Source organism: Micromys minutus, assembly GCF_963924665.1.
Source record: "Micromys minutus genome assembly, chromosome: 28".
Lineage (NCBI taxonomy): Eukaryota > Metazoa > Chordata > Mammalia > Rodentia > Muridae > Micromys > Micromys minutus.
In genome coordinates, this window is record NC_137963.1 from 17,435,878 (window position 1) to 17,450,635 (window position 14,758).

General features: G+C 37.7%; 1 protein-coding gene across 2 annotated transcripts in view; it reads left to right on the forward strand.

Moving 5' to 3' along the window:
• The window catches only part of PTBP3 (polypyrimidine tract binding protein 3), an 80,102-nt gene that overhangs the window by 43,596 nt on the left and 21,748 nt on the right, over window positions 1-14,758 (forward strand). For both annotated transcript variants that reach the window (XM_080940281.1, XM_080940282.1), the window contains 2 exons: window positions 7,067-7,231; window positions 13,648-13,758. In XM_080940281.1, coding sequence (XP_080796407.1) covers window positions 7,067-7,231; window positions 13,648-13,758 — 276 coding nt within the window. The remainder of the gene's footprint in view (window positions 1-7,066; window positions 7,232-13,647; window positions 13,759-14,758) is intronic.

A 14,758-nucleotide genomic window follows, 5' to 3' on the forward strand; every position in this document is an offset into this window, starting at 1 on the left:
TTAAGATTAAAAAAACCCAAAACATTTTGTATTTAAAAATACATTTATGTTTATAAATCTATGCAGGTAGTTGCTTGGAACTTAAGTCATGGATGGTTGTGCCACTCTGCGGGTGCTTACAGACTCAACTCATGTCCGTTCTAAGAGCAACGAGTGCTCTTAACAGCTCAGCCACCTCTCCAGCCTCTCTTCCATTATTCTGATTACTTCTGGCTTGATATTTAAGTCTTGTTCTCTTGGATTTTTTGCTTGATATATGTGATACCTATATGATATATGTGATATATATTATTATAAAGGTAGCACTTTATTCCTCCTAATGGCAAGATAAGTTTCTTCTGGTTTATTTATAATCCAATTATTAATCTACTGATATGCAATGTACCCTGGTTTTATATCATCCCCTTTCTGCATGCTTACAGTATTACTTATTTACACTTGTTAATAAGTACTTGTTACATTCTGTGTTTATGAATTCTCTTCACTTGGTGTGAACTCCAAATCCTAGCTTGGACCTGACTTTCATCAATCTATTCCTGCTTTAGTGTGTACTGTAACTTAATTTATTGTAGAGCAATATGTTATCTCCTCAGAATTAGCTAATTATAGTCCTTATAATTATTTTTATTAAGTCTTGTTTCTTTTAAAAGGTGGAATTGGATTGATTTTTTTTTTTTTTTTTTGTAAATTCGGATATAACCAACATATTCTTCTCTGAATCTTCAGTACCAGAAGTTTTGTTTTGTTTGTTTTTCTACTAAGGGTTTTCAGTAAAATTTAAACATTTCTTCATGTAAATTGTACAGTTTTCACCGTAGTTTGATTCCTAAGTATGTTAGTATAAATTACCAGAACAAAAGTTAATTTAATAAAAACTTAAGAGATTGAATTATGCCAAAGGGAAACAGTGAGAAGTCCCAGTTGCTAGGCAACCACAGTCACCCAAATGGCCTCGTTTATTCTTGGATAGCATTGATTTCTTCCCAACACTTTTTATTCCAAAACCCCCACCAGATATAAGTCAAAATGGAAAGTACCTGTTTGCATATCTATAATGCTGCTTATAGTTTTTCAAAGTCAAGGAATCAGATTCACACCCCTTCCTTTTTTTTTTGAGCATCAAGATACCCCAAAGCAAGCATGTGATGCTCGCCTGTGTACACAGTTGTCAAGGGGTCAAGCCAATATGAAGTAGTTTTATCCCCTTGTTTTACTGGAGAACTATAATTACTAAATATAATTGTTTTGTGTGGTTCAGCATTTGAAAACTTTGCGTTTTCTTTATGAATTTGCAAAACTAACTTTATAAGATTTTACCTTTAAAATGTTCTCCAAACAATTATTAAAATAAATACTACAGACTAGCATATTCAGTCTATTTTAGTTTTTATATTCTTCACATTAGAAATGTATTTTTAAATCGTACAGATACTTTGCTTTATTTATTAAGGTAGGGACTCTTGATACTCAAGTTAGGTTGAGCTCACTTGTTAGCCCAGGCTGTCCTTCTGCTCCTTTCTTCCTTTGTCACTTGTAAGTGCTAGGATCACAAGTCTGTGCCACCGTGCTCCATGGCTATCACTCTAACTTACTAAAGTCTTTGTACTTGTTTGATTATACAGATGTCTGTTTTTCTTATTATGTTTAACAATTCTAGTATTGTTGCTTTAAGTGCCTAAAATATTTCCCACAGTAGTAATGTTATTGCACCATAATTGTAAGCATCAAATGCATTTTCCTCTTCAAACACTTTTGTTTTTCTTAAGTTTTTGCTTAGTTAAAAATTGTTACTAAGAACTTGGTGTTGTAGTAGTGCATATTTACAATCCCAGCACTAGAGAGGCTAAGGACATAAGATTTTAGTTCAAAATTGTCCTTGGCTATACCATGAAACCCTGTTTCAATACAAAATCAGAAAGCTCAAAGTCTTATAATTATAAAATATATCTACCATATTTTTCAGGTCTCTCCCCTTTTGTACTTCTATTTTCAAAAGCTTCTTTCTCCCCTTCCTTTCCCTCCTTTCCTCCTTCACTCCTTTCTTTGCCTCTGATCCCCCTTACACTTAGGTGCCATCTTACCTTTTTCAGTGCTGACATTGAACGTGTGCACCACTGCACGCACTTTAAGTGCTCTGAGCACCAGTGCAGTCTGTATTGAACTCTCTGTAGTGAGGTGGACAGTGTGCATTATTACGTCTCTTCCTCTTCTGCAAAAGAGAAAAAGTGAAGAGTGAACAATAACAGTAACTACTTAGAATTAAAATTAATAGAACAATTATTAGCATGAAGTAAAGAAGTGAGGTCAAATTTGTTTTTAGTTGCACATGCTTTTGATGTGAAATTATTTTAATGTGAGATGAATATTCGCTTATTATGTCTTTGCCTAGATACTCCAGACTGTCATACCCATTGCAGAAGCAGTGTCTGTGTTTAACTAATTATAAAATTCAGCCCCCCAATTACTGTGTCATAATTGCCTGTCATATGGGTTGTTTTGTTTTGTTTGTTTTACAAGACAGGTTTTTTTTGTGTGTGTGTGTGTGTGTGTGTGTGTGTATTCCTGGCTGTTGTGGAACTCACTCTGTAAAATAGGCTGGCCTCAAAGTCACAGAGATTTGCCTGATGTGATTAAAGACTGGAGCCCCCATTGCCATCGCTTGAGACACCAGCTGTGATATTGAATGGGTAAAATCTAGTCTTTATCACAGGAATCCGTTGGCTGTAAGATAGCACTAATTAAATCTCATCCTCCTCAATTTGTGGAGTGTGTAGAACAGTTCACATACTGATCTTACAGTTGTCTGTTAATTCTAAGCCTGTATCATTTTTTGATTGGTATCCCCCACCTCATACACACCAATTAAAATTTCAAATGAAGTTTGAGTTGGTTTTCAAACCTGTAAAAGCAGTACCATCCTCATTCTCTAATAAACATCTTACTGAGAAGGCCAGAATGAAGTAAAAGAGGCAGAGCCATGTTTAAAGCAAAGCTGGGCCCTAGACACCCCATAGTGTTGGCTACAGAGAATAGTTTTGAGAAGTAATGATACTAAATGTTCTTATAAAAGTAAGGTTACAAAATTACTTTTTTTAAATTAATAAGGTTCTTTTAATTCACAAATATTTTAAGGTGATAATGCTTTGGGAATTTAATATTGGGTTATTTTGTATTATAATATGTAAAGAATGCATTGACATAAAACTCCTCGTTTACTAACATTAGAATGGAGACAGATTAATGTGTCCTGTGCACATGTGCAAATTTGGGAAATATTCTGTATATTATATTTTCTCAGCCAGGTATGGTAGGTCACACCTTTAATCCTAGCACTTGGGAGGCAGAATCAGAAAAACCTCTTGTGAGTTCAAGGCCAGCCTGGTCTGCATAGGGAGTTCCAGGGTTCTGTTGCATAGGGAAACCCTGTTTCAAAAGGAAAAAAAAAGATTTTCTCGGCGCATAGCTTTTCAAGTGCATGAGAGGCAAAGACAGTAGGAGATTTGTGAAATTGAGGCCAGCCTGCTCTACACAGCGAGTTCTAGGACAGCTGGAGCTACATAGTGAAGCCCTGTTTCAAAACAGAGTCAAACAAAAGAAAAAAAGAACAAATATAAGTGTAAAAGCTGCGATTTGTTAAGCATACAAAAGATAAAAGGCTTCCAAGTTTGAGAAAGGCACTTATTTTAGTAAAGTTCATTATAGCAAAGTGCTAAGAACACAAGCATTTCACAGTGTAAATCTGTAAACAGAAATTAAAAACCATAATTAATTATTTAAAATATCAATTCTATGATTAAAATTTTCTAATTGAATATATGAAAATGGAAGTCATATTAAATTTGTAGAACTTTTTATTTCGATGCACATTTTCAATTATTTCCACTTTTAAGAAATAACTGTGGCTAAGCATGAAGGGACATGTTGTAACTTTAGCACTTAGGCCGAGTTTGCAGCCAAGGCACTGAGGTGGAGAGGGTGATTGGGAGAGGGAGCACCTTCATGGAAACAAGTTAAGGGGGAGGAGGGAGGGGAATGGGGGGAAGGGTATAACATTTGAATGTAAATACAGAGAATATCCAATAAAATTGGGGGAAAAGGAAGCTGAGTTTGAGGCCAGCTATGGCTACATACTAAAACTTTTCATGTGGGGTGGAGGTGGAAGACACAAGACCTCTGCATAAAGAAATTCAAGCAACTAAGAAAAGCTAAAAGCTAGAGAAATAGTCTTCCCTTGGGAAAAGTACACTGAAGATTTTAGCCTACAGCAAAAGGTCAGCCCTGAAATAAATATGTATACTCACACACACATACATATACATAATGCAGTATATAGTTAATATTATACAGACTAAGCAGATTGTACTTTTTCACTTCAGTTTTAAAAATAAATATTGTAAGATTTGAGAATATTACATACAACTGTAAGAAAAAATGTGGGGGCTGGGGAGATGGACCAGCAGTTAAGAGCACTGGCTGTTCTTCCAGAGGTTCTGAGCTCAGTTCCCAGCAACCACATGGTGGCTCACAACCATCTGTAGTGGGATCTGATGCCCTCTTCTGGTGTGTCTGAAGACAGCAACAGTGTACTCATCTACAGAAAATAAATGACTATATCTTTTAAAAATGCAGGTGAAGTATAAAGTTTCAGTTTTCAAGCCTTTTGAGTGTTTGACCAATCATTCTTCATTATTTACTGATTTTTGTATATGCAGTGTACAAATGAGGAAATTTCTTTTATAGACTAGAGTTGGGTAGTCACCCTAGCTTAGGTTGGTGGCACAGGCCTGTAATCCCATTTACTTAGGAGGATCATGAGTACAAGATCTGTTGAGCCACATAGTATATTTTAAGACCAGCTCAAGTAACTTCCTGTAACTTCCTGTAACTTTATCTTGAAGTAGAAAAGCACTTCAGGAAGGCTCTGGTAGGATGCTTACCTGGTGTGCATGAGACCTTGAGTCCAGTCTCTACTACTGGCCCCAAAAAGAAAAAAACTAAGAGATTAATATTAATACTTTACACCTGTCATCTGTAGATCACACTCATATTTTGCTAATTGTTCTATTAATACCTGCATATGGCAAAATGATATAGTTAGATTCACATGTATGTTCTGTTTGGTTATGTCTTTTTAGTGATTTTAGACAAATTCTGCCTTTCTTTTAATCTGATGTCCTTAGCATCGTTTCATTGAAAATGAAAGGCAGTTTATTTCCTGTAACATCCCTCAATGTGTGTTGGTCTAACATTTTCTCGTGATTTAATTCAGAATATGTATCTTTGACAAGTACATGTAGAAGTGACATAGTCGTGTTTACCAGGTTTCTGTACTATGGAAGAAGGAAAGCTCTCCTATTACCCATTGGGGAGGGTAGTAGTTTGGTTGGCTGTTGACTGGATTCTCATTTTAAAACCCAAGGATGCTAAAGGTACTTTTGTACAGTGGTGTAAAATCTGTGTATACCATAGCATACATTATTATGTATACTTTAAATACCCTCTAGATTATCTAATATCTAGTGCAACGTGAAGGCTATGCAAATCATTGTAATAGTGCCAGATGTGCTGACATACTCTTGTAATCCTCAGCATTTAGGAAGGAGCACAAATTCTAATCCAGACTTAGCTACATAATAGTGAGACCTAGTTTTAACAAAAGCTCCAAGGCAACTGTTATATTGTTTTGTTTAAGGCTTAATGACAAGTAAACGGGGTGTTTGCATGTTCAGTATAGATCAGTAGGTCTCAACACTTTCATGTTGTGGTGACCTCCAGCTATAAAATTATTTTCATTGCTATTTTGTAAGTGTAATTTTGCTAGTTATGAATTATAATGTAATTTTCTGTTATTCAGATAGTCTTAGGAGTCCTTGTAAAAGGGTCATTCAGCCCCCAAAGGGGTCACAGCCTAAAGGTTAAGAACTGCTAGCAGAGACAGATTTTCCATCCGTGTTTAGATGATATACCTAAAGATGTGGAGGGCCTACCTTTACTTAAAAGGGGGAAGAAGTAATATCGCATGTATATGGATTTACCATAAGTGCTAGTCTTACGAGCTGTTAACATTATGGACTTAGGGATTCTTGTTTATGTATTACTTTTGATGTTCAAAATTCTCAGATTGGGCCAGTGGGAACCCCTTCAAGTTATCTTTTGTATTTGACATGTATCCTTTATTTCAGTAATTTTTCATTCTGGAAAATGTAACAAAAATACCACAAAACCAAAATTACTTCACACCTTCTGTTCCTCTTGCCACAGTTCTGAACCATTAGCTTCATAGAACACCCTTTTTCATTTCAGTAGAAGTGTATTAGAAGCTTGCCTTACACTAACACCCTTTGTCAGGTTACCCGAACGACAGGTTAGCCTGATCACACTCTAGACTCAACAGACTAGTTCATAGCTTGTCTACCCCATGGACCTCTTCACCCTTCCCAGGCTGTCTCATGACATTAGCTGCCCCGCCTATAGCTAGCATTGAAGCTCCCTATCCCCATGGAAACCCACCGTGAATACCTTGTTTTCCTTGTCTGGGTTTCTACTTCCCTTTGCAGGGCAGCTCAGGCCTGTGAATATGCTCCTCAGCTAAACAAGCTGTTGGCTGATATTCATAGCAGGGAGGCCCACTTCTACTGATGGCCTGTGTTCCCCACGTACAACAGACACATTTACATGGGCTCCATGACAGCCAAGACCACACATAGAAACCCTCACTCCCAACGTAATAGTGCTGGGACTAGAAGCGTGCATGTATCACTGCTCCCACTTTCAGCTTTTTCATGTAGATTTAAGGAACAAGCTCAGATCCTTGTGCTTACACAACAAGCACTTTATTGGTTGAACTATCTCCTGAGCCCCATAAGAAAGAAAGGAAGGAAGAGAGAAAGAAAAGAAAGGGGGACGGAAAGAAACCAAACACAAAACTTTGCTCTTAAACACAGCAAACTTGAGAGGTGTAGCCAGGATTTGTATCATGTCGGATGAGCTTCAGGGTACACGCACTGCTTCTGTGATCAAGAGTGCTCATTTTTCTTTTTTATTTATTTTTTGCCTTGTTTTCTAGAGAGCCCAAGCTGCACTGCAGGCTGTCAGTGCAGTCCAGTCAGGAAACCTGTCCCTTCCTGGAGCTACTTCCAATGAAGGCACATTGCTACCTGGGCAGAGCCCTGTGCTCCGGATAATTATTGAAAACCTATTTTACCCTGTCACTCTGGAAGTTCTCCATCAGGTAAGGAACAACTCTTCTGAAAGCAGAATCAAACCTGCTTTTTTCGTAATTTTTGATAGTTATTGTTTGTTTTATAAATTGGATGTGATGGGATACTTTAATCCCAGCACTTGGAGGCAGAGGCAGACGAATATTTGTGAATTCAAGTCCAGCATAATCTACAAACCGAGTTCCAGGATAGCCAGAGCTACATAGACCCTGTCTTTAAAGGGGGGGGGGGGGTTGGTTTTTTACTGATTTGATCAAATACATTATTTGCTTATATAATAGGAAGAAATTTACTATCCTGATTTTATAGAAGAAATTATATCAGGTTTTTGTTTTGATTTGATTTTTTTTGTCTTCTCTTCTAAATTTTGTGTTTTTGAGACCTATGAACCACTGTCCTAGAATTTGCTATACAGACCAGATTGGTCTTGAACCCCCAGATATCTGCCTGCCTCTGTCTCCCAGGCACTAGTATTAAAGATGTGTGTCCCTACACTTGGCCTAACTTGAAGGCTTGGGGTGCAGCTGAGTGGTGGTAGAGCATGTGCAATGAGGAACTTTCATGCATGAGTTCTATGTTCATTCCCTAATACCAGTAATTATAACAATGCCAAACACAGCAGGGAAAACAGTAGATAGGAACGTCTAAATTTTGCCAGGTTTGGTAGTACACTTATAATTCTAGCACTTGAGAGGCTGAAACAGGAGGATTTCTACAGAATCAAGTCCAGCTCATAGCAAAACCTCCGTCATTGCTTTAGTGCTGTGAAAAGAAACTATGCAGAGCAGTTTGTACAAAAGAAAGCATTCAGAGACTTATTCATTGTCATGGGAGGGAACATGGCGTCAGACAGGAGTAGTGCTCCAGAAATAGCTGGATGCTGTATCCTGCCACAGGAAAGCGAGATTGGGAATGGCGTGGGTTTTTAGAACCCTGGAGCCTGCCTCAAGTGATGAACACGTTTTCCCCAACAAGGTACCTCATACTTCTAATCCTGTGAAAGAATTATATTCCCCGGTGACTAAACATTTAAATATATGAGCCCATGGGGCCCATTTTCTGAGTGTTAGGATTATAGGTTTAATTTTTTTTAATAGCTAAGCATGAAAAAAAATGAAGTATAATATCGTTGATAAAATCTAGAAAGTTTTAGTCTCTTCAAAATTTTTGTCCCCACTGAATACAACTAATTTATTTATTTACTTATTTGTTCCTTCTTATATTTGAATATTTTCAGTTAAAAGTCTGAGGTGGGAGCCAGTGAGATGGCTCAGCAGGTAAGAGCACTTGCCTCTTAGCCCAGTGACATGAATTTAGTCCCTGGACCCATATGGCAGAAGAGATCTGACTTCTGAAATTTTTCCTCTTACTTCCTCACTTGTACTGTTGAACACATGAATATATGTGTGCATGCACAGAAATACATATACATAAATACATTTTTTTAATTCTAAAGGGAAGATATATAGTAAGCTTCAGTATATAACATATATGATATGCATTGTGTTAGATAGTCACTTGTAATCCAGTATAATCTTTGTAGATCATTTGTTAGCACATCTAAACTATCTTATCAAAGATAGTCTACGAAATTGGAGCTAGTAAAATTTAAATTTTAAATATTTAAAATTTACCAATTGAAAGATCACCTGAAAACACGATTTTCTGGTGGGTAAAACTAGACACATTTCCTCCAATAAGGCTATATGTCCTAATCCTTTCCAAACAGTTTCACCAATTTGGGACCAAGTATTTAAACATGAGCCTTTGGGAGCCACTCTTACGGCTCCTTGGCATCTCCATAGCAACTATAGGCTTGTGGCTATGTCATAATGTAAAATCACTTCATTCACTTTCAAAAGTTCCCATAGTCTTTCAGTCTCTTATGGTTTAAGGGGGCCAGGCCTTAATCCTAGGCAAGCAACTGAACATGGCAGTGTCGTCTATGTGGGTTTGGCTTTAGCATCATGAAGGACACATGAGTAAAGGTGTTGTGGAATCTTGTACAGTTAAGGAGAACCACTGTGTGCTAGCTGCTTGCTTTGGATAGATCCTTGCTACTTTGAACGGCAATGTTTAAAGGTTCAAACTCCCTTTTAGAACTCAAGGAAGTTCCTAACTGTAATCTCCTGTAAAATCAAAAAGCAAAATTTATAGTAGCACAGAATGTACATTATTACCATTCCAAAAGGGAGGAATGGAGGCATAGTAAGAAAATACTGAACCAAAATAAGATTGAAGCTCAGCAGGGCAAATTGTAAACCATGTGGCTCCATGTTCAGTGTCAAAACAGCTTAGATGACTCCATCTTTCCAACTTTGCTGCCTGTAAAGATAGATCTCTTCGCTTGGCTTGTTTCATTCCCCGTGTGCAGTTTTCCTTGGTAGATACCTCATAGCTCTGGCGTGTTTAATATGCTGGCATCCCCAGTGCAGTCCAGGCTGTTTGCCCTCTCAGGGCCTTTGTATAGGGACATGCCTGGCATTAGTGGTTCTCCTAATCCTGGAAGATTTCATGACCTCTTTACTGTTGTATCCTTCATGACTCTAAAGTTAGAACCACATGGATGACACCACCATGTTCAGCTGCTTGCTTTGGGATGGATCCTAACCCCCTTGAAACACATGTGTAGTGGCTTTTGTTGTTTTTTTTCCCATAGCAGAAAATTCCTAATGCCTTTTCTTTAGATAAGTTGGTAGCCTGGCGGGTAGAAGCTTTGCTGGAGAGCACCTCTCTCTCTATTTCATTTCAGGGCGAGCCTCTCCTTACTTATTCTTTACTCTTTCAGCACAAGCCTTGGCTCCTTTCTAGGGGCTCTTCTTGTTGTCTTCTCTTCAAATTGTGCCTTTTGTACTTTTTTCCCTTAACTTACTCTTACTCACTGTAGATCTGCACAAGTGTAATTACTAATAACCACAGGGCAGAGTCAATACTAAGCTGTCTTGAAATTTCTTCCACTAAAGAAATTAGTCTCTTACTTTTAAATTAAGTTGCAGGCAAATTCTTAGGACAAGGGCAGAAAATAGCAAAAATATCACAAAAAAATGGTCTCTAGACCAGCTGCTAATGGTATTCACCCTCAGAAACATCTTAAGGCAGGCCTCCACAGTCCTCTTAGCTTTCAGCACTGTTGTCTTTCAAACTTCTACCAGGATGGCCTAGTAAGCTCTGCTTATAGTGTCCAGTCACTTTTCTAATTCAGAATCCCAAAGTCTTTAATGTTTCTCAAAAAACCAGCCATGGCCAGGTCTGTCACTACAATATTCTGTTCCCTGATTACAGTTTCTAGGGACCAAGTACTCAAATGTTTGAGCCTGTTGAGGGCATGCTCATTCAAAGTACCACACATGCCTTTGGATCTATATGACTAAATAAAGAGTTGTGTGTGTGTGTGTGTGTGTGTGTGTGTGTGTGTGTGTGTGTGTGTATGTACAAAAATGAAATGTATCTAAACTCAAAAATTATAAGTAATCTAGAGCTCTTAAACAGCCTTTTACTTGCCCATCATTATATTAATTTATGATGGGACTTCCCGTGTTCTTTACTGTGCATGTAAATTCTGATTATACTACTAGTTAGTATGACTACTTTATTCCTTTCAGTAATTATCTGAGTACCAGTTTCAAAATAAGTACACCTGTAAAGCATGTCCTAGATGCTTTAACAGTGGTGTTCATAGACACCCTTGTCCTTCCCTAAAAACGGTTCAGTAAGTTAATGATAGGTCGCATTGTTCAGTTAAATTTGTTTTCTGTTTATTTCACAAAGTAGCATTTAACAATCAAAGCACTGGAGGCTTGAATTGTAACTGGTTTTTATTTTGTTTATTTCACAAAGATAATAACCTATATCACCCATCAATAGAGAGTTTACATTTGCTTCAGTAATGCTGAGGTAATTTATATTCTTATAAAAGATAATTTTAAACCTATGACTCAACACTGCCACCACCCAGCAGGTGTGTTAATCAGTGTCATGAGGTCATGCCTAACAGCCTAGTTATCTTTTCCTGGAAACTAATAGACTTTTTTTCATATAGAAGTTCCTAGAGACCTGGACTATTTTCAATCTTCAGTACCATCAGTTGGATTAATACTCTCAGTCTTTAGTTACAGAAATCATTGTTTAATTCTTCCCAGTGCAGTTGGAAAAAGAAAAATCTTCACCATAGCCCGTTAGGCCCCACAGACAAATGTTTCCCCCTTCCACAGCCTTAGTACCCAGCATTTTCCCCTTAACACCTTGGCCTTTCTGGTGCCCTGTCTGTCTCTCTGTTCTCTGGCCTCCAGGTTAGCTCTGTCTTTACATCCCTTTGTGTTTCTTGGGTTTGGGATCTGTCCCAAATGCTTCCTCCTTACGGAGTCTTCCTTCACTTACTTTAAGTCCTCTCCCTCAACACTGAAGAGGGAGGCAGGGGTTGGAGCAGTAGCTGAGGCCTACATTCTGAACTTTTAGGCCTAAGAGAAACTCTGAGCATGGCATGGCCTTTTGAAATCACTAAATCCACCCTCAGTAACACTTCTTCCAACAAGGTCACGTTTCTTAATCCTAATCCTTTCGAATGGTATGAGCCTATTGCAGCCATTTTGATTCAAACCACCACACCATCCAAGAGATAGTGTGGTTAAAGTTAGAGGAGCTGGTTTGAATCTTGCTCTAATGCTGTTCTGTAATCTTGGTGTGTTAATCACTTTTCTCATTTCTGTGACAGAATACAAAAGCAATTAAAGGAAGAAAGGGTTTATTTTGACTCACAGTTTGAGGGTTCAGGTGCATCAAGGCAGAGAAGGCAAGACTGACTTTACAGTAACTGCAGGGATGGACTCAGCAGGTCATTTTGTGTCCTCAGTCAGGAGGCAGAGAATAAACTAGGTGTTAAGATGGCTTCCTCCTTTGTTTCTTTTTATTCAGTCCCAGAAGGGATGGTGCTGCCCACATTCTGGGTGGGTCTTCTTTTCTTTTCATCCTGAAACAGCCTCTAAAATCACCTAGAGGGGCTGTAGAAATGGCTCAGCTGTATGAGTACTGGCAGCTCTTCCATAGATTTGATTCCCAGCATCCACACAGAGTGATCAAGCAACCAACTGTGTTACTTCAGTTCTGCGAGATCTCACATGGTCTCTGGCCTCTGCGGAAACCAGGTGCACAGTGGTATATAGCAGCAAGCAAAATATCTTTAATCCCAGCTCTTAGACAGAAGCAGCTAGATCTCTGGAATAGATTTGACCCTCACCCTGGAAAAATAAATAAAAGTAAATGAGCACTGGTAACTATAGATCTATTAGGACTATTTCCCTGTATTCTCGTTTATTCCTTCTTTTTATTTTATTATTTTTTGAGACTAGCCTCAATCCTGAACTCACAGAAATCTACTTTCTCTGCCTTTCAAGAGCTGGGATTAAAGGCATGTACCCCCATCACTGTCTTAATGACACCAGAAGAGGGCATCATATCCTATTACAGACAGTTGTGAGTCACTATGTGGTTGTCAGGAATTGAACTCAGGACCTCTAGAAGAGCAGCCAATGCTCTTAACCACTAGGCTGTCTCTCCAGCCCCCTAGCTTTTTTATTTCTCGTAACAGAAGAAATTTCAAGAAGACTGGCCTTAACCACTTTCCTGCTCTCACTAGAATCCCATTTAACCTCAGCCCTCTCTCCTCTTATTTTTCTTATACTTTTGTTATAGTATCCTTTGCCTGTTTATTGTCTTAATAATAATAAATACATCTTAATAAATAAATAAAACTTACGGTATCTTTTGCCTGTTTATTTTTTTTAACAAAGCAGAAAATTTTATTGCTTTCTTTTTTTTTGGCAGCATTTAGTAAAGTCTCTTATAATTATTGAATTAGTTGAACAAGGTTTTCTTTGAGCATTTTGTATCCGCTTATAGAAAGAAGCCTTAGAAGTAGCTGATGACTTAGAAGGATGAAGCAAATTATTGACTCATTTGACTTTTTTCCAATTCATACACTTGTGATATTTCATCAAACTATTAGTTAATTACAGTTGTTACCTTGTGTTTTAGAATTTGTACCATTTGTACAACTATAACTGGTTAGATGTTCAGTACCTGTGGTGTGCCAGCAACATGTGTAGGCATTGAAATAATAACATCTTAGGCTTTAAGACATTTTGTACCAGAAATTGTAACAAAATTATTTATGTTTTATATATTAATGGATGGCAAGCAAACAAGCAAGCAAAAACCCTAAAGTCAAATGGTTATTCAGAAGTCACCGTGTAATGTGATAGATGCCTGTAATCCAACTCTGGAAGGGTAGAGGCAGGAATCAGCCTAGCTTATATGGGTCCCTGCATCCAAAGGGGGAAAAAAAAAATCAAAACTGAAACCTAGAAAAACAAAGTAGGATAAATAAATACATACACACATAAATAAATAAATGAATATCTTTTTTTTCCAGATATTTTCTAAATTTGGCACGGTGTTGAAGATTATCACCTTTACAAAGAATAATCAGTTTCAAGCCTTGCTTCAGTATGCTGATCCAGTGAATGCACAGTATGCCAAAATGGTGATTACACTTTGTCTTTCACTCTTAGTCACTCTCTTCGGAGACATCTGAAGGAGCCATCACGTCTCACTTGCCCCAGTTTATCTTGTGCTTCATTGTGATCCTTGACAGTTGAAATCTGTCGTTTCCTATGTTCTTTCTTACACGCTGAAGCTTACAGCTCTTCCGTCGGAAGCATCTGCAGTCTACCAGTTCTCAGACCGCCAAGACAAATTGCTGTCTGTTGTGTTTAAATCTGTGCTGACATGTAGTGTTCCTGGTGCAGTCTGACTGATAACTAGATGTCTGCCTCTGGTTTCATTTACTCGTTTTTAATCAGCCAGACACTGATTTCACTGCTTTTGTAATTCAGCTCTCATTATTATTTATCTCTGAGTTGATAAAGATAGGAAACATTAAGAAATACGCTACTATCAACTTAGGGTTTTTTTTTATTTTAAGCGCATGAATCTTTAATTTTTGTTGTAATGAAACGAAGTGACACATTTGGTCACATTAGATTCATGAGCTCTCCAAGAGAGCTGTCGTTAATGTTAATTCTGCTTCATAGTGGTTTAGAGATGGAGACTGAAGTTGAACACACTTTTGTTTTCCGTAGTTTGAGAAATAAATACAGCCTTGAATTTCCTATTCCTCTTGCTTCGTGGGGTTTTTAATATTATGTTTATAATTGTCATAGTCTTTGGTTTCTGTGTCTGTTTTTACAAATTTGGTTATTTGTGAAAGTAGGTAGTAAGTAGCCAGGTAACCCACCTGTACAGTTTATTCCTAGGAAGGGACTCATTACTGATCTTTAATTAAGAGTGACTTCCTTTGTTCCTTATTCAAAAAAAGCAAGTACAAAATAAATAAAGTATGACAGTTAATATTTTATATATTATGAGTAACATACCATTCTATTTCCCGAGCCTTTGCACGTTTTTCTCCATTTGATCTGATCACTTCAGACAACAAGAGAGTACCTAGTTCTCTGCACTCTTGGCCTTTGCACTCTGCTAGT